Source organism: Monodon monoceros, unplaced genomic scaffold (genome assembly GCF_005190385.1).
Source record: "Monodon monoceros isolate NGI ecotype Baffin Bay Population unplaced genomic scaffold, NGI_Narwhal_1 Super_Scaffold_10, whole genome shotgun sequence".
Lineage (NCBI taxonomy): Eukaryota > Metazoa > Chordata > Mammalia > Artiodactyla > Monodontidae > Monodon > Monodon monoceros.
This window is the reverse complement of record NW_021703766.1, coordinates 46512661-46537775: the sequence shown is the minus strand read 5'-3', so window position 1 is coordinate 46537775 and position 25115 is coordinate 46512661. Positions and strand designations below refer to the sequence as shown.

The following is a 25115-nucleotide window of genomic DNA, read 5'->3' as shown; positions in this document are numbered from 1 at the left end:
TCTTGACCGCTAGCTGGTGACCTTGAGAAGTGATTTTTTTTTTTTTTTTTTGCGGTACGAGGGCCTCTCATCGTTGCGGCCTCTCCCGTTGCGGAGCACAGGCTCCGGATGCGCAGGCTCAGCGGCCAGGGCTCACAGGCCCAGCCGCTCCGCAGCATGTGGGATCTTCCCGGACCGGGGCACGAACCCGTGTCCCCTGCATCGGCAGGCGGACCCCCAACCACTGCGCCACCAGGGAAGCCCCAGATAAGTGATTTTGAGGCAGAAGATAGGTGGGCCCCAGGCTGAGCAGCTGGAGTTCGTTCCCTGTGGACAGAAACTCCAAAATATCAAGAGCAGGACAGTCGAGAGAGGAGGCTGGGCCCTGCCCAGATAATAGATAAAAGGCTCTTTATTCCTCGTTCTTGAAATCAAGGAGACCTCCCTGTCTACACACGCACAGAAAGGCTCCCTGGAGGTCAAAAAGCGATGGGGCGCCACCCCATAGTAAGTGATGCTAACTACCCGTAGGCCTCTTTGCTAGAATCCATCTCGGCTAAGAGATGTACACACACACAGAGGAGGACCCTAAGTTATAGCAAATACGGACGCAGAACCAGGCAAAGCAAGATGATTGACCAAAGGAAACCCAGACGAAGTGACCCATAAAAGTGATTCAAACTACCACGAGGGCATGACTCTCTCTCTGAGCCCGCCCGTGTGTCTATCCACACATACTGTACTTTTTTCTCCTAATAAATATTTTATTTGCTTCACTACTTTCCATTTCGATGTGGAAATTCATTTCTACGCAGCTAACGGGCCAGGGCCTTGTCACTGGTCACTGGCCTCTAGTGGTGTAGTGGCCAGGGTTCAGCACTTTCACTGCCGTGGCCCGACCTCAGTCTCTGGCGGGGAACCAAAATCCTGCTTCAAGCCGCTGCAGGCCAAGGCCACCGGGGATCAACTTCACCCTCTGCATGGCTTCATCTCCCCCTTTGTAAAATGGAGATAATAGTTGTCCTTACCATGTAGGGTTGCTGTGGGACCAGGTGAGATCTGTGCAAAGGACTTAGAACGTTCCTGGGACACAGTGCCAAGTGTTAGCCGCAATTATCATCACTGAGGCTTGTTGCTGGGATTAAGAGATCAAGTCTGTCGGGGCCCGACACGCAAGACACACTAGAAAAATACTGACTGAGTTGGCTGCTCATGAGGCCTGGCCAAGTTGCCAACCCCTTTGATTGGATTATATATCTCCTCCCTGCTGCTGCCTCTGTTTCTGCCTCAGGCAGGTCTCTGTGTCCTTCCCCGGACTGTTCTCTTCTCTTTGTGTCTCTTTGCCCCTCTCTCTGACTTTCTATCCCAGTCCTTTTGTGTTTCTCTGGCTCTCTACTCTGAATCTCTATTGCTTGCTTCACTAGATCTCTCCAGGTCTCTCTCAGTCTTTATCTGTGTCTACACATCTCTGAGCGTGTGTCTCTCTAGCTCTAGCTCTCCCTTTCTCTGTATGTGTCTCTCTCCATCTCTGGCTCTGTCTCTCCCTCTGTCTGTGTTTTGTGTCCTTCTCTGATGCCTTCTCCCTGTTTCTCTGGGTCCTAGTTAATCATTCCCTGCCTCCTCCCTCCCCCTCATCCTCTCCCCACTTCTCTCTTTTCATCTCTTTGACACTTTGTCTCTTTCTCTCTCTCCTTGGCTCTCTTACTCTCCCTCTCCCTCCCTCTCTCCCTCCCTCTCTCCCTCCCTCTCTCCGTCTCCCTCCCTCTCCCTCCCTCTCCCTCTCCCTCCCTCTCTCCCTCCCTTTCTCTCTCTCTCCTTCCCTCTCTCTCTCTCCCCCCCTCTCTCCCTCCCTCTCTCCCTCTCCCTCCTTCTCTCCCTCTCCCTCCCTCTCCCTCGCTCTCCCTCTCCCTCTCTCTCCCTTGCTCTCTCTCTCTCTCTCCCCCCCCCTCCCTCTCCCTCTCTTCCTCTCTCTCCTTCTCTCTCTACCTCTCTCTCTCCCTCTCTCTCCCCCCTGCCACTCTTCCTCTCTCTTGATTTTGGTTACTCTGAAATCGCTTTCTCTTGCTCTTTTCATACTTAACACACATTGCCTGTTGTTGTTGCTGTTTTTGCCCCATACGTACCCATCTGGCTCGCTGCCCACGGAGGGAGTAAGAGGGAGCTGATTATGTAACTGTTTGTTAGGAGTTCAAGGGGGTGAGGGACATGGAGGAGGCCAGGAAGGAACATTTTCTCCCTTCTCACCCTCTTAGCCTCTCCTTTTTCCTCAGTCCGTCAACCTGGCCTCAGACACGCCTCTCCAGCTCCATTCTTCCTGGATTGGATGGAGAGATCTGATAACTGGCCCCCTCACCTGGAGAGAGTAGAGACTAAGTAGCACAGGACCGGAGGGGGTTGGGGATGCTTAGAAGAGGAGGCAGAGGCTGCAGGCAGGGAGAGCTTCCCCCAGGAGAATGGATCTGTAAATGGATCTGTAAATCTGAGGAGAGAAGGGGGTGAATGTTTATTAGATGGAGATTCTCCTGTGTCAGGAGAAACTGGGCATGGGGACCGACTATGTGAACATACTGAAAGGAGAGTAGCTGTAGTAAGAGAAGGGGGGTCTCTGATCATTGATGTGTGAGGGGACATCCAGGTAATACATAGATTCAATATTTTCCCCTCAGGAGGAGCATGTTTAGAAATTTGAGATTCAGAGAATACAGATCTAAGTTTAAATTTTAGCTGTGTCATTTTATAGCCATGTTGTTTTTTCATTTTAATAAAGATTTCTGAACGTAAAAACCAAAAACATTTCTTGTAAAATTGGTTTTATGGTGCTGAACGCTTTTAACGTTTGCTTGTCTGTAAAGCTTCTGATCTCTCCATCAAATCTGTGAAAGCCTTGCTGGCTAGAGTAGTCTCAGTTGTGGCTTTTTCCCTTTCATCACTTTAAATATATCATGCCTCTCCCTTCTGGTCTGCAGAGTTTCTGCCGAAAAGTCAGCTGACAGCCTGATGAATGTTCCTTTTTATGTAATTTGTTGCCTTTCCTTTGCTGGTTTTAATATTCTTTCTTTATCTTTAATTTTTGCCATTTTAATTAGTTATGTGTCTTGGTGTGGTCTTATTTGGTCTTGATCCTGTTTAGGACTCTCCATGTCTCCTGGACCTGGATGTCGTTTCCTTACCCAGGTTAGGGAAGTTGTCAGTTATTCTGTTTTCAGATATGTTCTCTGCTCTGTTCTCTCTTCCTTCTCCTTCTGGGGCCCTTGTATTGCAAATATTAGTGTACTTGATGTTGTCCTAGAGATCTCTTCAACTGTCTTCAATTTTTTTTTTTTTTCGGTACGCAGGCCTCTCACTGTTGTGGCCTCTCCCGTTGCGGAGCACAGGCTCCGGACGCGCAGGCTCAGCGGCCATGGCTCACGGGCCCAGCCGCTCCACGGCATGTGGGATCTTCCCGGACCGGGGCACGAACCCGTGTCCGCCACATCGGCAGGCGGACTCTCAACCACTGCGCCACCAGGGAAGCCCTGTCTTCAATTTTTTAAATTCTTTTTTCTTTTCTCTGATCAGCTTCAGTGATTTCCACTACTCTGTCTTCCACCTTGCTGATCTGTTCCTCTGTATCATCTAAAGCCCTGTTTGGTTCTTCTCTATTAACTCTTTGTTAAAAATTTCTAACTTCTCACTCTGTCCATTCAGTCTTCTCCTGAGTTCTTTGACCATCTTTATGATCATCTTTATGACCATCTTTGACCATGAACTCTTTATTGGGCAGATTGCTTATCTCCACTTCACTTAGTTCTTCTTCTGGGGCTTTATCTTGTTCCTTCATTGGGAACATATTCCTGTCGCCTCATTTTGCCTAATACACTGTTTTTATTTCAATGTACTTGGTAGGTTATGTTTCCCGACCTTGGAGAAGTGATCTTTTGTGGGAGATGTCCTATGCAACCCAGTAGTATACTACCCTCTGGTCACCAGTACTGTTTGATCTAGGGGTGCCCCTTATGTGTGCTGCATGAGCCCTCTGGTAGTAGTGGGCTGTGGTCTGGTAGATGTGGCTAGCCCCAGTCTGGTTGGTTGCCAGGCCCTGCCTTGTGTAGAGGTGGCCAGCCACTAGTGGTTGGGGCTGAGACACAAGATGGTGGCTGGTTGTGGAGCTCCAGGGGGTCCTGGTGCTAGTGCTGGCTCACTGGTGGGCAGGGCTAGGGCTCAGGGGGTCCTGGGGCTGATGCCAGCCTGCTGGTGGGTGTGCTGGGTTCTGAAAGGGCAGGCTGCAGGATTGCTGTGGTCCTAGGGCTGCTGTCCTCCAGTTGGTAGGTGGAGCCAGGCCCAGGGGGTCCTGGGGCTAGTGTCAGCCACTGATGGGTCTTGGGGTCACTGACTGCAAGGCCCTGGGTGCCTCAGAGTTAGTGTCAGTCTGCTGGTGGTTGGGGCTGGGTCCAAATGGCTGGCTGTGAGGCCTCAGGGGTCCTGGCACTAGTGCTGGTGCACTGATGAGTGGGGCTGGGTCCTGGGGTGGCTGGGGGCTCTGGGGGTCCTACAGCAGCTGGCCTGCTGATGGGTGGGGCTGTGTCCCCACCCAATTAGTTGCTTGGCCTGAGAAGTCCCAGCAATGGTGTGTAAAGTCTGGTGGGTGGGGGACAGTGTTGGATCCTGAGGCTAATAAGCTAAAGAGAGGATTTAAAAATCGTATTTGCCAACACCAAAGTCCTCACGGTAGAACGAGCCCCTCAGAATGGCTGCCCCATTGTCTACGTCTCCAAGGTGAGCTCCAGTTGCCTCCTGCCTCTCCAGGACCCCCTGGGCCTGGCTCCACCTACCAACTGGAGACTGCCCTGTCAGACTCTCCAAGATCAGCAGGTGGGTTTGACCTATACTCCTTTCATAGTACTGCTTCTGCCCCGGCCTCAGAGCATGAGGTTTTGTGTGCCCTTTAAGAGTGGAGTCTCTGACCTCTTCCCTGGTGGCGCAGTGGTTAACAATCCACCTGCCAATGCAGGGGACTCGGGTTTGAGCCCTGGTCCGGGAAGATCCCACGTGCCTCAGAGCAACTAAGCCCGCGAGCCACAACTACTATAGAAACCCACTGCATCTTTATAATAACCCTAAAAAGTGGGAGTTATCATGACCCCAGAGATGCTGAGGAGGCAGCTGAGGCGGAGGGGTGGTGGGACCGGAACACTCTCCCTGCTCCCATTATCCCGTGCAGCTCCGACCCTCCCTCCCGCCCTGCTCTATGCCCACAGGAAAGCACGTCTGCCTGGGCGAGGCCATGGCCTGCATGGAAATCTTTCTCTACTTCACCTCCATCCTTCAGAACTTCTCCCTACGCTCGCTGGTGCCACCCGCTGACATCGACGTCACGCCCAAGGTCTCGGGCTTTGGCAACATCCCTCCGACCTATGAGCTCTGCCTCACGGCCCGCTGAGCGCCCCCTGTTGGATGTGGCAGGAACCGTCCGAGAACAGAGCCCTGCCCACGTGTCCACGCGCACCCAAGCTCTTCATCTTCCTAAATTCTCACAACAGTCCTAAGATAAGGCACTATTACACTGTCAAGGGACACAGGTCAGCGAGGTTCACCCAGAAATAGGGAGCTGTGTGTCTTCTACATCCAGCAGAAAAGCAATGCTCTGTCCAAGACTTCGGCAACGGCTTGCAGATTTTAAGTTCATTTGTTCACCTCCAGCTAGGTTTCTGACTGTACCAAATTCTTGTTGTAGACTCCATACCTTTATGTTGTTCCTTTGACTTTTCCCTGATAAAGACCAAAGGCGGCCAATGAAGAATAAGCATAATAAATTTTTAAATGGTATAGTGCATTAGAAAAGCAAAGCAGGGAAATGGGCTAGGGAATTCCAGAATTGGAATTTTCAGTTGGTGGCATGGGTGGTTTCACAAGGCAGTGAGGAGAAAGCTGTGCAGATATCTGGGAAGGGAGCGCTCCTGGCAGAACAATTAAGAAGAGCAGAGTCATAAGGCAGAAGACTATGTGTGTGTGCCTGAATCCACAAGGAGACGTGTGGCTGGAGCAGAGGAGGAAATGAGAGAGTAGGAATGAATGAGATGAAGCAAAGGGTTAAAGGGCTGGATTGTGTGGGGCATCGTGGCCTTTGGTGAGGACCTGAGCGAGATGGAGGTCTTTGGGAAGGTTGGGGAACATAGGGTGACATGTATCGACATGTTCTGAATGGCTCGCTCTAGCTATTATACAATGAATAAACTGAGGGAGGGAGGGGGGACAAAATCAGGGACCAATTAGGAAGCTACTATAAGCAGTGATGTTGGCTCAGACACAGCAGAACCAGTGGAGGTGGGGAGAAGATGATGGATTTGGGATTTATTATGATGCATGAGATTGCAGGGTTTGCTAATGTATTGAACATAGGGCGTGAGTGAAAGAGGGGTTTCAGGTATCACTCTAGGGATAACAGCTCATCCTTTATAACTTCTTTCTCAACAGGATACCTCCCAGAGACTCCCAAGTCCCCTAACAGTCAAGGTTCCTATTTTTAATTAACATAAAATGTCTTTGGCTAATTTAAGTAGAAAAGTCTACTAGCTACTGGAAGGTGATTGGTTAGCCCACAAAATCAATAGGAATTCTGGAAAGCTAGGCTAAGAATATGAGTAGGAAAAAAAAGAGCTATGCCAGGAGGACATCAGCCAAGGTAATGACCGGAACCATCCAGCTAGGGGCTGCTGCTGCCACTGCCACCCCACCCAGTCCCCAGGCACTGAACACTACTGCTTTGGGACTCTTGACCCATTGAAACCACTGTGGACAACTTCCTAATCGTGTCTGTGTTTTTGTGTCACTTCAGCCAGCAAGAGTCAAAGTTCCCAGCAGGATGATCCAGTTAGCCAAGCCACAGTCAGAATGTGGTGAGGAAGAATTAATGGTTACCCCTTCAGCTGCTGTGGTGGGAGACAAAGACTTTCCCCTGATGAAGAGTCACACAGTATGGGATTTTCTAAAATTGGAAGAGTTTTGAGACTGGGTATGGAATAAAGAACAAATGCCATGATGGACAGTATGTAAATTGAGTCCTTCAGGAAACAGAGGTTCAGACAGAGCTGGGAGTGTATCATTTTATTGGGGGATAATGTGTGGGAAAGACAAAAGAGGAAGAAAGCAGAGTGGGTCAGGAAAAGTCTTCAGACAAGGATACAGATCTGACACCCATGAAAGGAAAGAAGGGAGGGAGAAGAGTTGGGCAGTGAGAGACTAGGACCACCATGGAGAGTCACCTAATGGGTACCTCTGTAGTGAAGATTGCTGTTAGGGGTATCTCACGTTGGACAAGAAATGGCCATGCCTTGTACCCACCTTCACTTTTATTGATGAGGAGAGTCAATTAGAAACTTCCTAGAAATTCCAAGAGCTATAAGGCACTGCAGTCATTCAACAAACATCCCTATTCTAAATGGGGCCCTGTGGAAGGAACTGAAGCCATAATGGTGACCAGGATAGATTCACTCAGTGACCACATGGGGCTCACAGTGAAGTGAAAGACTAACATCTCTGGACAGTGACAGCAAGAGTAGCCAGGGCTCTGATGGAAGGACAGGATAGTGTCGAAGGCTATGATGCAAGAAGAGAAGCCCAAGGGTTTGGGGTGACACCAGATGGTATGAGAAAGTTTTGAGAGAGTCGATATCCCTTTTATTTCCTTGGAGTAAATTCTTCTCAGAAATTAGGTGAATCGATTGTCTTTATACTTTCACTGGTAGGAAGAACACATCAGGATATATAGTCAGAGAGGACATTTTCTTTATTTTTGGGGGGCTTTTAAAAAGGTTTTATTGGGATATAATTCACATGTCATAAAATTCACCCACTTAAAGTATATAATTAAATGTTTCTTGATACATTCATAGATAGGTGCAATCATCACTGCAGTCGATTTTGGAACATTTTCATCACCTCAAAAATAAACCTCATACCTTCTAGGTGTCACTCCCCTACTCTGTCACCCCACCCCCACCCTAAGCAACAACTAATCTACTTTCTATCTCTATAGCTTCTCTGTTCTTGACTTTCATATAAATGGAATCATGCAATATGTGGTCTTTTGTGACTGGCTTCTTTTGCCTAGCATGATGTTTTCAAGGGTCCTGCTAGTGACAGTATGTATCAGTACTTTATTCCTTTTAATGGCTGAATACAATTCAATTGTATGGATATACCATATTTTGCTTATCCATTTTTCTGTTAATGGATGTATTAGCTTGCTAAGACAGGTAGTTTCCTAGGTACCATATCAAAGTATCACAAACTGAGTGGCTTTAAAAAAAAACAACCAGATGGGCTTCCCTGGTGGCACAGTGGTTGAGAGTCCGCCTGCCGATGCAGGGGACACGGGTTCGTGCCCCAGGTCTGGGAAGATCCCACATGCCGCGGAGCGGCTGGGCCCGTGAGCCATGGCCGCTGAGCCTGCGCGTCCGGAGCCTGTGCTCCGCAACGGGAGAGGCCACAACAGTGAGAGGCCCGGGTACCGCAAAAAAAAAAAAAAGCCAGAAACTTTGGCCATGGCTCAAGACTTGGCTCCTGAAAATAACCCCCACTGGCCTTCAAAGTCAAATGTTCTGGGGGCTCATCTTCCTGCGGCAGGACTCCCTGGCTGGGGAGCCCAATGTGGGGTTTGGAACCCCTCAGTCCTTGGCAGGAATCTCTACAATTGTAATTGTCCTCCTGTTTGTGGGTTGACCACCTGGGGGTATAGGTCTTGACTATGCTGCATCTCTGCCCTTCCTACCCATGTCATTGTGGTTCCTTCTTTATACCTTTAGTTGTAGAAGATCTTTTCTGCTAGTTTTCAGGTCTTTCTCATCAACAGTTGCTCTGTAAATAGTTGTAATTCTGGTGGGCCTGTGGGATGAGGTGCGCTCAGGGTCTTCCTGCTCTGCCATCTTGGCCACTTTAACAGATGTTCTATTAATAGTTGCTAAATAAATGAACCACATGTCCAAATTTTTTTTCCATTTCCCGGTCCTACTCTGAATAGTCTCTCCTCTTAATAGCATAGCTTTTCTAACACTCTCTCCAATGAAAGTTACTCATTCAACCACCTCCAATGAGTCTCAGGGTCAGAATTAGGGTCAATACCTCTTATGTCTCAATACCATTTTGACACCCTTGAGCACAGACATAACAGGTGTTTTTAAAATTTTGTCTGCTAAATTCCAACATTAGGGTCATGCTAGGGTTGTTCTCCATCAGTTTCCTTTTCTCGAGTATGGTTATATTTTCCTGTATCTTCATATGCCTAGTAATTTTGGATTTTATCCTGGATATTGCAAGTGGTACATTGTAAAGACTCTGGATTCTGTTATGTTCTGCTGAAGAATTTTGGTTTATTTTGTTTTGTTTTCAGGGAGCAGTTAAATTTGACTGAGCTCAAAGGCTCAGCTCTGAAATCTTATTTCAGTTCTTTTAGCCTTGGCTGACACCGCTTGGAGTTTTCCAGCACATAAATAGTTCAACAATCAGTCAGAAATTTGGACAGAGTTTATACATAGAATTTGGGGCTCGCCCTCTCTGTCTCTCTCCTTTTTTGAGATTCTACCACCACTACCACCAGGTGTTATAATCACCCTAAACTCTGTCCTCTGGTTCTTCAAGTCAGAAAAATTCCAATGTTTCTATCTGTGTTTTAGCCACCTCCACAGCACCTTCCATGGCTTGCCTTCAGGCCAAAATGTATAATAAACAGGAAATTCTCTTCCTCTAGCTCCCTTCAGTGTCTGCCTGCTTTATTCACTTTTCAGCAATTTCAGGGAATTGGGGTTTATTTTAATGTTTTATTCTGAGTTTATAGTTGTTATTTTCAGGATACTTGTCCCTATAGAAGCTACTCAACCATAACCGGAATCAGAAACTCCTCAGAGCACGTCTAGAGTATGACCACTCCATCCACTTATAAAGATTCTTTCTTTTTTGAGTCTGCCTCCTTCATCTCTGTCATCTAGCAAACTTTCCCCCCTCTCTCTACTCCAAGACCTGACATTCTTCTGAGAAGGAGCCTCTTCAGTGGCCATGGCTGTCCAAACAATCAGACAAAAGGAAACTTGACTGTGTTCTCTTCTTTGGCCTCACTAATTCCAGCCAACACTCCCACCAGCCCTACCCTAATCCTTGTCATCACTGAAATCTGAAACACAAACATCTCACTTCCTGACCAAACCCCTTGTTCTCCAGGCTCACTCACCATTTCACTGCCAATAGCCTGGATGGTAACACTGGTTGAGCAGGTCTTTGGTTAATGTTCCAAAGAATACAAAAACAATAAAAGGTCAAGTCTCCTCCCTATTAAGAGACCTTTTAAATATACATTTGTAACATTTTGGAATGTTTTATTTCAGGCTTACAAGGAAGTTTTCCAAAAACCACAGGCTATCAAGGACAGTTTTCTGATGGTTCATCAGGAAGAAAAGGTGGAGCTTGGCAGTCCAGAGCGGTGGTGAAGAGCATGAAATTTAGAGTCAGTCACACGAGGCCATGTTCAGCCTCTACCTTTATTGCCTGTGAAACCCAAAGCAACTCACTTCCAACTCTTTGGACTGTACTTAACTCATTTGCAAAATGGGGATGACAAAACCAACACCATAGGCTTGCTATGAGGACTTTAATAAGATCACACTCATTAAAAATTTCACACAGTAAGATGCTAAGTTCAATGAATGATATCACTATTGCAGTACTAGTATTTAAATTTAAAACAAGAAGGCTAACTTAAGATTCTCATTTGGGGATTCCCCAGTTGTCCAATGGTTAGGACTCCATGCTTTCACTGCCAAGGGTGCGGGTTCAGTCCCTGGTCAGAGAACTAAGATCCCACAAGCCGCACGGTGTGGCCAAAAAAAAAAAAAAAAAAAAAATTCTCATTTGGAAATTTGTTGGAACTAGTTAGAGATGGTGGTTTCTCAACACGGTGAATGTACCAAATGCTGCTGAACATTTTATGGTGTATAAATTTCAGTTCAATTTTTAAAAAAAGATTCTCATTTGGACAGCATCATACATTTCAGGCACACTTGTGGGCATGAGCCAGGTTTCTCCTAAGAGTTTTGGGTCAGGCTAGGGGGTAGAGGATAGAGAGTTGATAAGGTTGGGACAGGGAACGGGGAGGTGTTACTGTGAAAGATACCTGTTCTGTTCCATCCATCTCACATATCTAAGACCTGGCTTGGACCGCCCTGCTCTCTTCCCTTACCTGTGAACTCATCCCACAAGACCCAGTTCAAATGACACCTCCCCTACCAGGCCTTCCCAATCCTCAACCGTAAGTAGTAATTTATTACTAATAATTACTAATTAAAACTAATGGCATCATTGAGGACTTTAATTTATCCAGGTCTGCTCTCCCACTAGCCTAAGAAATCCCTAAGAGCAGGGACTATGCCATGGTTCAACATGTCCAAAGTTGAGCTCGTTTTCTCTTGCCTCAGACCTGCCCTTGACCTGTGTCCCCAAACCAATAAACAACACTACCATCTCTCCCCAACACTAGCCTCCTCCCTCACCACAGCAAAGTCAACATAGAACAAAGTAAGAATTAGTTCTTCCTTCCATATCTTTCTCCAACCCACCCTCTCTACCCATCTCCATGGTCCTGTCCTCTCTCACCTGTAGAAGTCACTTCCTCATCTCTCGGCTTATGGTCTCATCTCCAAAACTCTGAAGAATCTTTCTGAAACACAAATCTGACCATTTTGTTCCCCTGCTTAAAAGCCTTCTGTGACTCCCTGTAGCTTCAGGACAGAGTCCAAACTCCCCCAACCCAGTTGCATATGGTCCACCAGATCAGACACCTGCTCATGGCTCCAGAGTCACCAGTGAACATGGCCCCAGATCTCTGTGCTCTAACAAGCTCTCAACCATGCTCCACGGGCCTCTGGCCTTTATACAAGCTGATTCCTCTGCCTGGAACTCTCCCTCCCAACTCTCCCTATCCTTCTATGGAAAAATTCCTACTGATCCCTCTAGTGGTTTACCCAGAAGCTACAAGGTTGAATCAGGTGTCCCAGCCCTGAGCCCCGCCATCTTGACCTTGACCTTTCTGCCTGTGCCCCCCCCATCTTGACCTTGACCCCTCTGCCTGTGCTCCTCATCCCAGCGCTATCCATTCTGAGCTGTCATTGCCTGGTGACTGATCTGTCTCCCCCTCTGGAGTGAGAGCTCCATGAGGGCAGGTCCCAGGGCTGTCTTGGTCAGCCCTGTGCTCTCAACATCACCCAGCACAAGCTGGCATGAAGTAGTGGGTTCAGTAAACACTGGTTGAATGCCTCTATTAAAAGGCTTAAGAGCCTGGGGATAATATTGTGGGAAAGAGAATTTTCTGAGAAGAAGTTGATCCAATGGGAGTGACCTACCTCAGAATGTTCTCAGGACACATCTGTCCTACGGAAGTTTTTCTACTTAGTATGACCCTTGAAGACTGAAGGAGGTAATATCCTGAAAAATAAGGGAACTATTTGCTTTTTTTTTTTTAAGAAGGGAAATGGAGGGACTTCCCTGGCTGTCCAGTGGTTAAGTGTTCACCTTCCAATGCAGGGGGTGCGGGTTCGATCCCTGGTGGGGGAGGTAAGATTCCACATGCCTCACCAGCTAAAAAGCCAAAACATAAAACAGAAGCAATATTGTAACAAATTCAATAAAGACTTAGGGAAATGGAGCTGGGCCAGGTCTCTTGGAATCCAAACACAGACAGGAACAAGCAGATCTCAGAAATTCCCACGTTCACAACATGGCCCGCATGCCTACATACCACACCAGAATACACACACACAAACACCCACACACTTATGTATAGTCACAAGTTGTACATGCGCACACATGGATGTGAATACACAGTCTACGTGTTGGACCCAGAGACACACATGTAAATATCCCCCAACAGACATATATGCCAAAGCATGTACTCATGTTACCCACAGGCAGATCGGCATGCATTCAGGCACACTGGCAACGGACACATTCACATCCTGTAAGGCACTCACACAGATGTGCACATATAGCCATAAAGAGGTATGGATACTCACTTATGCACCAACACGCACAGCACAAAGATGCATAAGTGACAGGGGTCCTGTAACTCTTTGTTCCGGCAATGTTGGCCCTTTGAGTTTATCTTGTTCTTTGTTCTTGGATCACGCCACACATACCTGGGTTTAGTCTTCACAGTTGGTGTTTACCAGGGGTAACCAACATTATTAAGGAAAAATGTCAGTGAGGGAGAAACAGCAGGACCACTCCTCTTTTCTCTACTCCCACTTTTAGCATCCTAGGGCCCCTCTCTGTTCCCGACACTGGAATTTACCCAAATCTCTCCTGACATAGTTCTCTCTGCCTGCTAATAACAGCCCTGACACACCAGGAATCACGCCTAACGGGGACTTCACACACCCTCAAATACAACTTTCTCTTCCCAAATACTCCCTTTCCACTGGTGCGGAAACCCAATCGCAGGAAGGGGAAGTGAGTGCAGAGCAGGAGAGAAAGGGTTCACACGTGTGCCCCTTGCCCACTCTCTGTTTTCTGTCCTCAGTATACCCACATGTAAAATGGGAAACATCAATAATAATAATAATAATAATGGAAATGATACAATCAATGTAGAGGGCTTCCCTAAGGATCTGGGTAGGGAGCCATTGGGGCTCTCTGTGAATTCTAATCCTCGAGACAGCTGGGATTTTTCAGTATCATATTGGTGTTTATTACTATTTCCAAGCCCTGGCCAGTCCCTCTGCCAGCTGAGACCGTGAGTTACTCTTCTCCAGTTCTGTGGGAAGTTCCATGGAAGTGCAGCTATGGTCTTCTACCTCTTGCCCAACCACAGATAGTCAGTTCTATGACCCCTATCCTGACCTCACTTTGAGGTTCCAGTGAGAATTTTGGGAATCAAGAGGCAGCATTGTGTCCAAAGTAAAAGCAGATCAACATCTGGGGTCAGATTCCATGATCCAGCTGGACTCTCCTCCCAGGAACACCACATCCACAGCCCGGGGTCCTTTCTCACCTCAAGACCCTCAAACCCATTCCCTGGAATCTCCCCCCACAATGAGACCCTTCAACCTACATCTCTCCTCACCAAAAGACCCCCCAATCCACAGCCACACATCCTGTTTCATTCTAATACCCTTATATCCAGATCTTTGAATGTTTCTTTCCCAAGACCCCAAAATCCACCACTTTGGGATCCCTTCTCACTCTGAGATCCCAAATCCAAAGCTCAGGGGCTCCCCCAAGCAAATATTCCAAAATCTTCAACTCTGGAACTTATCAACTGCCCTCCACAGCCTAGGGTAGTCCCTCCCGAGGGAACCACAAATTCCATATTGGGGCCCACTCTCTGTTAATCTGATCTGAGGTCCCCCTCCTCCTTCCTTGCTGGCTGTGTCCCAAGCTAGGTAGGGAGCATAGTGGGGGCTATAGTTGGGAGGTGAAATGAGACAATTATGTAATCAGGACCAAAGTCGGCCCTTCTCTCCCAGGTAGTATAAAAGCAAACCATCCCAGACATCACCAACTGACTGTCACCCCCAGTGCCACCATGCTGGCCTCAGGGCTGCTTCCTGCGGCTTTGCTGGCCTGTCTGACTATACTGGTCTTGATGTCTGTCTGGCGGTAGAGGAAGCTCGAGGGGACGCTGCCTCCTGGACCCACCCCTTTGCCCTTCGTCGGGAACCACCTGCAGCTGAACACCAAGCAGATGTACAACTCCTTCATGAAGGTGTCCCAAGGCAGAGAGATGCGTGGGACAGGGGTGGTGGCCTGCCCAGTTTGGTTGGGGCTTTGTGGCTGGGAATTGACAATGTTGGACCAGAGTCATAGGAAAGGAAAGGGGAGTTTTAAAGATTCAGTGTCAGGGTCCTGGCCAGGAAAGACCACATCTTGGGATGTCCAGCTCCTTGACCATCAGAACCTGTAGGGAAATGCATCTCGGGATGTGAGAACTGGGTACAGGGCCAGTTCAGAGTAGAGGCTGCTCTAACCACTTGCACTCACCTCCATCAGGTCAGCGAGCACTATGGCCCTGTGTCCACAGACCACCTGGGGCCCTGGCGGGTCGTGGTGCTGTGTGGATATGACACTGTGACAGAGGCTCTGGTGGACCAGGCTGAGGAATTCAGTGGATGAGGCAAGCAGGCTAACTTCAACTGGCTCTTCAAAGGCTATGGGGAGGGGGACCTCAGAGCAGGGGTGGGGCAGGGGGGTGTGGTCAGGCAGACTTGATGGCTTCAGTGTCCCCAGCCTTCTCGTCCTGACTTCCTCTGGCATTCTCTGTCCCCATTCCTATTCATGGTTGCCGCCCCCTCTGTCTCTCATTTGTCTTAGCATTTCTGCATCTCCGTTTCTCCCTGCCTCTCTCTCCCCTATCTCCCTGTTCTCTTTCACTAGCTGTCTCTTCTTTCTCTGTATCTCTTAGGAGCTCTTGGAACTTCTGCTTTGGAACCCTGGTCCTCTATCTCCTTATGCCTTTTTGTCTTTTTCTCCTTTTCAACTTCTGTGCTTCCCCAGGCTTCTCTCTCCTTCCCTCTCTCTCTTCTTTCTTAGTCTTAGAATCTCACATTATTTCTGTTTCAAAATCCCCATGCCTCCGTCTCCTGGTAACAGTCTCTCCTCCTCCCAGACCCTCTCTGTTTCTCTCTCCTTATTTTTCTCTCTTCTCCAGTTCAGTTTTAGAATCCTTCACAATTGTTATATCCACCTCCCAGATCTCCAAGTATCTCACTTCCCCTCCTTCCCTCCTCTGTCTCTTTCTCTTCCTGTGAGTGTCTCTGTATCTCTTTTCTCAGTGTATCTTTCCTGCCTCTCTCCTTCTGATTCTGTTCTTGCAACTTGGTCTCTACCTCTTTCTGCATTTCTCTGAGTTGTATGTCTCTCTCTGTCTCTGTCTCTCTCTTTCTCCCCCGCCCACCCCCCTCCCTCCCTCCCTTGCTTCCTCCCACCCTCTTTCCCTCCCTGCCCACCCCTCCCCTCCCCGCTCAATCTCCCACTCGCTCTCTCTCTGCCCACCTTTCTCTCGCTCTCCGGGCCAGGCGGCTGGTCTGGGCCTGCCCCGCCCCGACTCCTACGCCCCCTCTGCAGGCTTGGCGTTCGGCAGCTGGGAGCGCGCCCAGCACCTCCGGCGCTTCTCCATCACCGCACTGCGAGACTTGGGCGTGGGCAAGCGCGGCATCGAGGAGCGCATCCAGGGGGAGGTGGACTTCCTCATCGAGGCCTGCCGGGGCACGCACGGTGAGTGGGGGGACCCCGGAGAGTGCGAGGGGGAGGAGGAGGAAGACAGCCCGCACCGACACACGCATCCTGGCCCCGGAAGGGGTCCAGGTTGGGCGAAGGCGTCCGGCCTCCCAGCTCTGGGGTCTGAGGCTGGAAGTCTGGCTCAGCACTTCCGCGCCCTCCTCAAATTCGCAGACTGGCATCAGACCGCCAAGCTGACTCTCCCCCAAATCCCTGTCTCTCCCTAACCCCACCCCATCCCCCAGGCGCCTTCCTTGATCCCACCTTCTTCCTGAGCCGAACCGTCTCCAGTGTCATCAACTCCATCGTCTTCGGGGGCCGCTTTGACTGTGAGAACAAAGAGCTCCTATCACTGCTGTGTATGATGCCGGGAAGCTTCCAGTTCACAGCTACGTCTACCGGCCAGGTAAGCTGTCCCAGCCTGGCTCTACCATGCCTCTACCTCAACCTGCCAACTGCCCCTCCACACCAAGACAGGTGCCCCAAACTCCCATCCTTCAACAGACAGGATGCCCTCAAAACCAGCCCCCCACTCTCAGACAACTGAACAGTTGCACCAGAACCCGGGACAGGTGGCCAATACTCAGTCTCCAAGCACACCTGGATATCTCAAAAGATGCTCCCCCCACCAAAAAAAAAAGAATGAAAAAAAATAGACACTGCAGGCAAGATACATGTGCTCAACCCAGCTTTCTCTTCTCACCAGTGCAGGTGTCCTCACCCCAACTTACCTTAATATCTAACAGATGCTCCCTTTTAAGATATTCTATCTTTCCATCTGAATTTCTTAACACCTGGACAAGAGATCACCTCAGCCCACTTCCTGACTACCTGAACACGTGGTGCCGGAAAATTCAGCCCACCAAAATCATTTGTTACCTACACAGGTGTCCCAAACCAGCCCACTAGAATATCTAGACAGTGCCCCCTACCCAGCTCGCTTAAATATCTCAACATTTAGACAGGTACCCCAAAGCAAGACCCCTAAACATGTAAACACCTGGACAGATTGTTCCCCAAACACCCAAATAAGTGTCTTCCAGCCCAGCTCACTCAAATACCTACAGAAGTGCCCCCTATTGGCCCATTTGAATATATGAACACCTGAACAGGTATCTCCCCGCTTTCACACCTGCACAGCAGCCCCACTTTAATACCTTAACACCTGTACAGAAGCCCCCAATCCAGATTCCCTAAGTATCCACGCAGTTGTTTCCAACTGAGACCACCTGAATGCCTAAACACTTAGGTGACCCCCCCTTCCAAGTCCCACCTAAATAGCTAAGCACCTGGACAGGTGTCTCCCAACCCAACCTCACCTGAATATATGAACACCAGATGTATGCTCCAGTCCAGCATCACCTGAACGTCTGAAACCTGGATATGTGTCCCAGTCCATCTCACTTTAATTCCTGGACAGGGTCCCTCACACTTAACTCATGTGAAAACTTAGATATCTATTCCCATCCAGCCCCATCGAAATACCTAAACATCTGTGTAGGTGCCTTTAACCCAGTGCCTTCCTTGCCCTGCGACAGGTCCGACTCCCATTGGGTCCTGAGCACTGACAGCTGTCCTTCCCTTCCCTTCCTCTCTCCCCACCCTCAGCTCTGTGAGATGTCCTACTCAGTGACGAAATACCTGCCAGGGCCCACACTGAACCAACCAAGTGCCCACTGCCTGCTCCTCCAGACCATCCCCCAAGACTCTCCCCTTGCACCTCCCAGGTGACTTTGGCAGGACCAGGTGAGCAAGACCCTGCACCAACAGCGCCTACGGCCTGAATGTTTTATGTCCATGCCACACGTGGATGTCATGCATGTTGTACCTACTTGGACGGTCATCCCTGCCCTGAGTCCTCACAATAGCTAAACACGTTCCCCCTCCTCCCCAAGCCAAAACCCATGAGGAGATTGACCACGTGATTGGCAAGAACCATCAGCCCAAGTTCAAGGATGGAGCCAAGATGCCCTACACAGAGGCGGTGATCCATGAGATCCAGAGATTCTGAGACATGATCCCCATGGGCCCGGCCCGCAGAATCACCAAGGATACCGAGTTTCGAGACTTCCTCCTCTCCAAGGTGCTGCCCCACCCAGCCTAAAGGGATCTTCAACCCACTCCCTGTGACCCCGCACTCCGTTCCCCCTAGAAGCTTCCCAGCCCCTGATCCACTCCCTCAAAGACTGTCCCAACTACCATGTCCCTTCCACCTTCCCACTCAGAGACTCCTGAATCCCATATCTCCCCAGACCTCTTGCCTCAGGGAATATGAACCCTATGTCCCACCCAAAATTCTTGTCTCAAGAGACATAACCTCCTTGTTCCCCCAACCTCCTGCCTTGGGAGACATGAACTGCATGTCTGTGAAAACTTCTGCCCCAGGAGACACAGAGCCCATGTTCCTCAAACTTCCCTTCTCAGGGGACGTGAACCCCATGGCTGCCAAACTTCCTGTCTCGGGACGATGAATCTCATGTCCCCCAAAGCTCCTGCCTCAGAGGACCCCAACTCCCATGCCTCCCACTTCCCTTCACCAAGGTCACACAAATTCCCCCTCCACCCCCAGGTGCTTTCAGCACACCCATCCCCCACTCCACCTTATAAAAGTCCCCTCCCTCCTCCCAGCCAGGGCACCGAAGTCTTCCCTATGCTGGGCTGCATGCTGAGAGACCCCAAGTTCTTCTCCAACCCGCGAAATTTCAATCCCCAGCACTTCCTGGATGAGAAGGGGCAGTTTAATGCTTTTGTGCCCTTCTCCATCGGTAAGACACACTGCCAAGCCAACACCAACAGGGGCCTCCTTCATCTCTAAGGTGTAACCTAGTATCTTTCTCAATCTTGGAAGTCCCTCTTACCATATACCTTGGAGCCAACCAGCTGCAAACCCCATAACTACCAAGAACCTGGGCCCAGGCAAAAGAAAAGGGATGATCGTACCCATTTCAGAGATAGGGAATATCATGGCCCAGAGTGAGTGAGAGATTTGTCCAAGGTCACTTAAATTCTTCAGATTCCTAGAAGGTCGATGGCACAGCAGCCATATTTGAGTGTGTATTTGAGGAGAAGGGGCACCTAAAGTTCCCATTGCTACAGCCTGTTTTGCTTCACCCCACCCCATGTTCTAGGGAAACAGGCTCAGAGAGGAGTAGCAACTTCTCTGAAAGTCTCTCAGGCCTCGAGATTCCAGCCCATCCTCCCTGGGAGAATACAGCCGGGGGTCGGTCGGTAGTGGGGTCAAGGTAGCAATGAAAACAAGCCTCACCTCCATGCCTCCCCCCATTCCTTCAGGAAAGCGGTACTGTTTTGGAGAAGGCCTGGCTAGAATGGAGCTCTTTCTCTTCCTCACCACCATCATGCAGAACTTCCGCTTCAAGTCCCCACAGTTGCCCCAGGACATCGACGTGTCCCCCAAACACGTGGGCTTTGTCACCATCCCACAAAACTACACCATGAGCTTCCTGCCCCGGTGAGCCAGGGCTGTGCCAGGGTGGGGCTGGTGGGAGGAGCAAATGGGGGAGGGAGGGGCGGGGCTAAGGATGGGGGGATGATGGACGGGGGTCAGGGGAAGGAAGGGGCAAGGTGGATAGGAGAGGAAGAAACAAACGGACTCTGTTCACCTTGCTAGAGGTGGGTTGAGAGGAAAAGAAACCTTATACTATACTTTGAATAGTGACAATAACAGATATTATTTATTGAGCAAGTACACTGTGTCAGCTCTATGCTAAAAGCGTCATATACTCACCTCACTTAACGCTCACAAACCTATGTCACGGGGAACAGTATTCATGCCCATTTTACAGGTAACAAAGATGAGGTCCAGAGAGTTTAAGTCTCTATCTGAGGTGCCACAGAACACAAGTAAGTACTCAGCAAGTACATGGACACAGATCTGTATAGGGATGGCCATACTTAGCCCACAGTCGTTTAGGGAGATTCTTAAAAAGCACCCCTTCCTCAAGTGAAAAAGCAACAACTTATCATACTATTACACAACCTGAGCAGCTCTGTCCAGGAGATTTTTTCCAGAGCCCTGACAGGCAGCTGACCTGGCTTCACTACACACTTGCCCACACCCTTGCCCACTCATGCACACTTTGGATGCCAGAGCATATTTCGTGCCCACCACCAGATAAGGCTACTGTGTCCGATCAGAGTCAGACCTGGGGACAGGAGTCAGACTTCTTAATGAAGTAGGTGGGAGAGAGAAACACTTTCAGAGAAAATGCCAGGAGAAGTTTGGTAGCAGCACAGCCATGTCTGTGTGTGTGCGCGTGTGTGCGCGCATGTGTGCGTACAGGCATTCGAGTATATGATTGCATGTTCTCCTGAGTGTATACAGGAAGTCACGTTTCCTATGAGTTTCTGAAGGTGGGGCTCTCTCTGGTGGATCTGGGATCTGTGAGGGTCTGAATCACCCGCTTACTCTCAGATAAGTTAGCGTATGTTCCCTTAGAGGTGGCATCCTTCAGCATTGCGCAATCTGAACATTCATACACATCAGCTGTAGATCTTTGTGTTAGATCTAGAGTTAGATCTAACCTTAGATCTAAATGCTACGCAGAGCCCTGCATCCACAAAACTTGCCACACTTGAAGGACCAGTGATTGAGGTCAAGTGAGAGGAAATCTGGTCCTTTGAACCCTGCAAGTTTCATTATAGGCTATGATTCTCAAGTTTCTCAATTTCCATGATCTGTGTTTGGCAACTCGGTTTCCACAAATTAGCTGCTTCCTACTCATTGGAGGGAAATAAGGATCCACAGGGTCACACTCTTTATTATGACAAACACACTATTCAACAATTCAGAGTCAGAAGCAAACTTTATCCGTTCCTGTGCATGTCACTTTAAGAGGTTTCTAGAAAGCTCACCTGGGGGAATCTTAGAATTGTGGCATAACTCAACGGTCGAATCTTGGAACTGCAGAGTCCACAATTCATAATCTTGGAATCTCGGATTCCCAGAACCTTAGACTCCGAACATTTGAATTACTGATGCTTGGAACTCTTGATGCTTAGAATTTTAGCATAAGAGTTTCCTTTAGCCACAACCTTGGGAACTGCGTTCCCAGCCCCTCTGGTGGCAAACGTCAGATCTCCAAGCTGAGAGTTCCTTCTGAGAAAGAGTCAAGAGAGGAAAGGAGGGGCTGGAACTAGCTGGGTTCTGCCGATGAGGCATATCTCCAGGGGAAGATAGAGTGGCTAGTAAGTCTTTGCCCAGCAAGAAGGGAGACGAGAGGGAAGAGAGAACAAGTATTAATCTCCAGAGTCCTCAAACTTACACCTGAAAAGGGAAAAGCAGGAGTCCATCAAGGCATTACCAAAGGTGCCAAGAGAAGTCACCTTCTAGCCACCAATGCCTCGATCTCACCTGTCCAGATAGGGCAGTCTCAGCTCTGTTGCTCTGGAAGAGCCAGTGACCCAGCCCAGCAAAGAGACAGTGCTGGGGCGGAGATGTTAACAGGAGCCCTGGATTCTGGTCCAGGCTTTGCTGCTAACTCTTTGGGCCTTCCTGAGTCTCTCATCTGTCTCCTTCCTCACAGGAATTATTTGAAGATTGAAACATAGCCTGGTGTTGAGCTTTAAAACTCAGTGGCTGCAGGAATGGGAGGATGACAGTGGTGATGTTTCTGGGTAGCTTGTTTTTCACTACTCTCTTCTACCAAAACAAGAATCCTGCTCTTGCCATAATGACAGGCACAAGTAGCATGTGTGGAGTGCCTGCTATGTGCCAGACACTGTGCTGAGCCCCTTGTATGAGTTTCCTAGAACTGCCAGACCAAAGTATCACGAGCTGGGTGGTTTACACCAACAGAAATGTATTGTCTCAGAGTTCTGCAAGCTAGATCCAACATCAAGGTGTCAGCGGGGCCATGCTCCCTCTGAAAGCTGTAGGGGAATCCTTCCTTGCCTCTTCTTAGCTTCTGGTGGTTTGCAGCTCTTGGTCTTTGGAGCTACTTGGCTTGCAGCTGTGTCATTCCAAACTCTGTCTTTGTAATCACATGGTGTCGTCCCTGTGTTTGTCCCTCTTCACATGGCCATCTTTTTTTTTTTAATTTTATGGGAGTATAGTTGATTTACAATGTTGTGTTAGTTTCAGGTGTAGAAAAAAGTGGATCAGTTATGCATATACATATATCCACTCTTTTTTAGATTCTTTCCCCATATAGGTCAATACAGAGTATTGAGTAGAGTTCCCTGCGCTATACAGTAGGTCCTAATTAGTTATCTATTTTACATATAGTAGTGTGTATATGTCAATCCCAATCTCCCAATTTATCCCTCTCCCCTTTTCCCCCTGGTAACCATAAGTTTCTTTTCTACATCTGTGACTCTATTTCTGTTTTGTAAATAAGTTCATTTGTACCATTTTTTTTAGGTTCCACATATAAGCGATATCATGTGGTGTTTGTCTTTCTCTGTCTGACTTACTTCACTTAGTATGATCATCTCTAGGTCCATCCATGTTGCTGCAAATGACATTATTTTGTTCTTTTTTACTGGCCATCTTTTTGTAAGCATACCAGTCATACTCCAAGATGACTTCATCTTAACTAATTATATCTTCAGTGATTCTTTTTCCAAATAAGATCACATTCTGAGGTACTGGGAGTTCCGACTTTAGAGTACCTTCTTGACAGTTCAATCCATAACACCACTTATGCATGCACTCATTCAACCAAATAAAGTGTCTGCGAGGTGAGCCTATGATGATCCTTGTTACAAATGAGCACACGGACTCAGAGGAAGGTTAAAGAATCTGCCTAGGGCTTCCCTGGTGGCGCAGTGGTTAAGAATCTGCCTGCCAATGCAGGGGACATGGGTTCGAGCCCTGGTCCAGGAAGATCCCACATGCCGCGGAGCAACTAAGCCCGTGCGCCACAACTACTGAGCCCGTGTGCTGCAACTACTGAAGCCCGCGTGCCCAGAGCCCGTGATCCGCAACAAGAGAAGCCACTGCAACGAGAAGCCCGCGCACACCAACGAAGAGTAGCCCCTGCTCGCCTCAGCTAGAGAAAGCCCGTGCGCAGCAACAAAGACCCAACACAGCCAAAACTAAAATAAATAAGTTTATTTTTTTTAAAAAAAGAAGAAGACATTCTTGTCTACAAAAAAAAAAAAGAATCTGCTCAAAGTAACACCGTTAGGACATGACAAAGGAAGATTTGGATGAAAGAGTTGGATTCCAGTGTGTGCCTCTCTTGAGGTTCCAGAGATGATTCAGATGGAGCCCCTGCCCCCAGAGGAACTCTGGAGGAAGGGGGTGATTCTCAGAAGAAATATTTTGGAGAAAGGAGGTAGAAGGATGGGAATTTAGATGTCACATCACCCCTGACTCAAGTTCAGGTTGTTCCACATGTGGCTGCTCCCAGGACGCATGCAAACCTGTACGCACATGTGCACACGGATATCTGTATAGCTGGAGCAGCGCTTTTTTACTCATGAGAGGCACTCTGATAGAGAGAGTCTTCTCTTCTCTTTTGTTTTATTATTTTTTAAATGCTTGTTGCAGCCCTTCAAGCTGCTCATGAATCATTAATGGGTTATGACCTGCAGTTTGAAGAACAAAAGCTTAAAGGAGAAATCCCAAACTCCCTGGGCTAGTCTCCAAGACCCTTTCTAGCCTGGGCTCTGCCCTCCTCTCCCAATCTCGTTTCTCATCACGTGTCACTAAACAGATCCTATTCCCCAAGCTCACCAAACTTCTATTACTGTGCATGGATTATTTATGTCTCCAGGCATTTGCACTGACTGTTCCCTCTGCCTAGAATGCTTTTTCTGCCCTTTCCGCTGAAGTGAAGGACTGTTGCTGTGGTAATATTCACAGAATAACAAGCAAACAGGAAGGAAAGAACCCCTTGTTCCTCTACCAAGATTCCATTCTCCGCCTAATGGTCCAGCAGGATCCAGCAGGAAATGGAGAATAAATGGTTCACAGGGTTCCCAAAAAGTTACCACAAAACAAAGTATTAAAATGTGGCTTTTACGTTAAAAGTGATTTTATTTTTTTTTAGTTCTCATTACAAGAAAAAAATTCTACGTATATGACAGATGTTAACTAGACTTACTGTGGTGATCATTTCACAAAATATACAAATCATTATGTTGTACACCTGAATCTAATATCATGTATGTCAATTATACCTCAGTTTTAAAAAACTTTTTTTCCCATTTGCTATTGAAAAGATCAGTTCCAGTTATATGGAAAATCCATTTATTTGTAATACCTACATTCTCTGACAATGCCAGGAGGGCAAAAACAAAAAAAAAAACATGAGGCTTTGGGACTTCCCTCGTGGTCCAGTGGTTAAGAATCTGCCTTCCAATGCAGGGCACACATGTTCGATCCCTGGTCGGGGAACTAAGATCCCACATACGGAGGGGCAGCTAAGCCGGCGCATCCCAACTACTGAGCCCGGGCACTCTGGAGCCCGCACGCTGCAACGAAGAGCCCACTCACTGCAACGAAAGATCCCGAGTGCCGCAACTAAGACCCAACACAGCCAAATAAATAAATTAAAAACGAGGCTTTGACGTGTAATATCCAACACAGTGTATATTAGCTACATAGCATCCTTCTCCACAATCTGTTCCAGAAAACAGGAAATAAGGAAACACTTCTCAACTTATTCTATGAAGCCAGTATTTCCCCGATGCCAAAGCAAGACAATGATAGTACAGAAAAGGAAGTTACAGACCAACATCCCTCATGAATATAGATACAAAAATTCTCAACAAAATATTAGCAAATTAAATCCATCAATATATAAAAAGAGTAATACACCAACTTATCATACTATTACACAACCTGAAGAACCTATGGGCAGGACAGGAATAAAGACGCAGACCTACTAGAGAATGGACTTGAGGACACGGGGAGGGGGAAGGGTAAGCTGGGA

At 48.2% G+C, this 25115-nt stretch overlaps 1 protein-coding gene across 1 annotated transcript in view; it reads left to right on the top strand.

The window, feature by feature from the left end:
* The first annotated feature begins 6102 nt into the window (after positions 1 to 6102).
* The window catches only part of LOC114903233 (cytochrome P450 2F5-like), a 36458-nt gene continuing 17445 nt past the window's right edge, over positions 6103 to 25115 (top strand). Inside the window, 4 exon segments of the mRNA XM_029236080.1 lie at positions 6103 to 6120; positions 14603 to 14704; positions 14989 to 15148; positions 16060 to 16212. Coding sequence (XP_029091913.1) covers positions 6103 to 6120; positions 14603 to 14704; positions 14989 to 15148; positions 16060 to 16212 — 433 coding nt within the window.